This window comes from Phytophthora parasitica (genome assembly GCF_000247585.1).
Source record: "Phytophthora parasitica INRA-310 unplaced genomic scaffold supercont2.20, whole genome shotgun sequence".
Classification (NCBI taxonomy): domain Eukaryota; phylum Oomycota; class Peronosporomycetes; order Peronosporales; family Peronosporaceae; genus Phytophthora; species Phytophthora nicotianae.
This window is the reverse complement of record NW_008649006.1, coordinates 24,555-25,971: the sequence shown is the minus strand read 5'-3', so window position 1 is coordinate 25,971 and position 1,417 is coordinate 24,555. Positions and strand designations below refer to the sequence as shown.

General features: G+C 47.6%; 1 protein-coding gene across 1 annotated transcript; it reads right to left on the bottom strand.

Moving 5' to 3' along the window:
• Positions 1 to 321: 321 nt before the first annotated feature.
• Positions 322 to 1,232, bottom strand: PPTG_09973 (hypothetical protein; the record flags this gene model as incomplete). The annotated part of the gene is made up of 2 exons (XM_008905218.1): positions 322 to 1,173; positions 1,200 to 1,232. 2 exons carry the CDS (start codon positions 1,230 to 1,232, stop codon positions 322 to 324), a joined length of 885 nt encoding a protein of 294 aa, XP_008903466.1.
• Positions 1,233 to 1,417: the final 185 nt, after the last annotated feature.

Sequence of the window (1,417 nt, the reverse complement as noted above, 5' to 3'; positions counted from 1 at the left end):
TTATCCACTTAGCAATGTACTCGCGCAGTTCTTGGCAGGAAGCTCCGCGCGTCAAAATCTCTGGTGTAAACGATGAGCCGTACACTGTCATGTGTAAGTGTAAGCGCCCGTCCACTTGAGGCTCGACGACAGCATTAAATCCAGCCACTCTTCCGTACGCACCCGCTTCGCGCTCCGTATAATTGCGACTTTTTCGCACGTCTTGAGAAGCCGGACATCGCAAAATCGATTTTTGTAGCAGCTTCACCTGCCTCTCAAACATTAACGCTGCCAAAGCAGGACATCTAGTGGAAATGGATAGTCGCTGTCTCGGGCTTTCCTTCAGGTTTTGGGGAAATAGCTCCCACTGAAAGTGTTCTCTGGTATACACACGTTATCGTCATTCCATGCGTTCAACTTTCTTAGCAACATAACACGATGCAACGTGGTATCATCTTGTTCTGGTGGTGCCACAGTAACCCAAAACGGAGGAAGACCAAATCGAAAACGCATAGCAGCTAGCTTGGGACGTGTAGCGGCGCGTTCAAAAGGAGAAAAAGGTACCGTTCCACCAACGACAGAAAGCAACCGCAATAAGCCAGCATTTAACCGTTTTGCGGTGGGAGAATCTGGATCACGTGCTGCTGTTAAAAGAGACTCTTTGAATTCATCAGAGTTCGCCAATTTCCCCAGTTTTTGTAACGTCTTTGCGTGCGTAGTCACTGCTCTAGCTGTTTTTCGTATTGCTGCATGCCGCTGCAACTGATTGAACAGCGTCGCGATGAGAGAGACGTTACTTTCGAATCTCCCGTCATAGTAACGCATCAAATGCTGAACCAAATCCTGGGGAAAGGACCCTGAAGGAAGCATATCACCTCTCATCATGAAAAGAGTCGGGAACGCACCAGCTATCATGCTGCCGTTTTCATCCCATTCAACAATAGGCTCAGATCCTCTTCGTACGACGGCAACCTCTTCTTGTGTCCCAACAGCATCAATCATGGCGTCGATTATAACAGATCCCATTTTGTCAGAGTGACGCATCGCCGGTTGTAATACAGCAGACTGCTGAATAACCACCTCAGGTGACTCTCCAGTAACTATATCATATCCATACCGCTCGGAATTCACAGCGTTATCAACAGCATGCAAAGCTGCGGCATCACTTACAATAACGCCATTTTCGATAGAGTCCTGCAAACTAGCAAGTCTTTCCGCACCGGCTGTCGAGTCGTCAATTTGAATACCTTCATCCCGGAAAAAACTATGCGTTTCCTTCAAGACATTCAGCCACAAAAAACACTCTTACTTGGTAGCTCATAAAGACCACGAAATAAATGTTTCTTCGCTCTCCACTCTTCGGACGGTCCAATGAAAGTGACACGAGGCTTGCGCTCTATGTCTGTCGAAGGAAGTACTTTTGCGCAAGCTTGTGGGC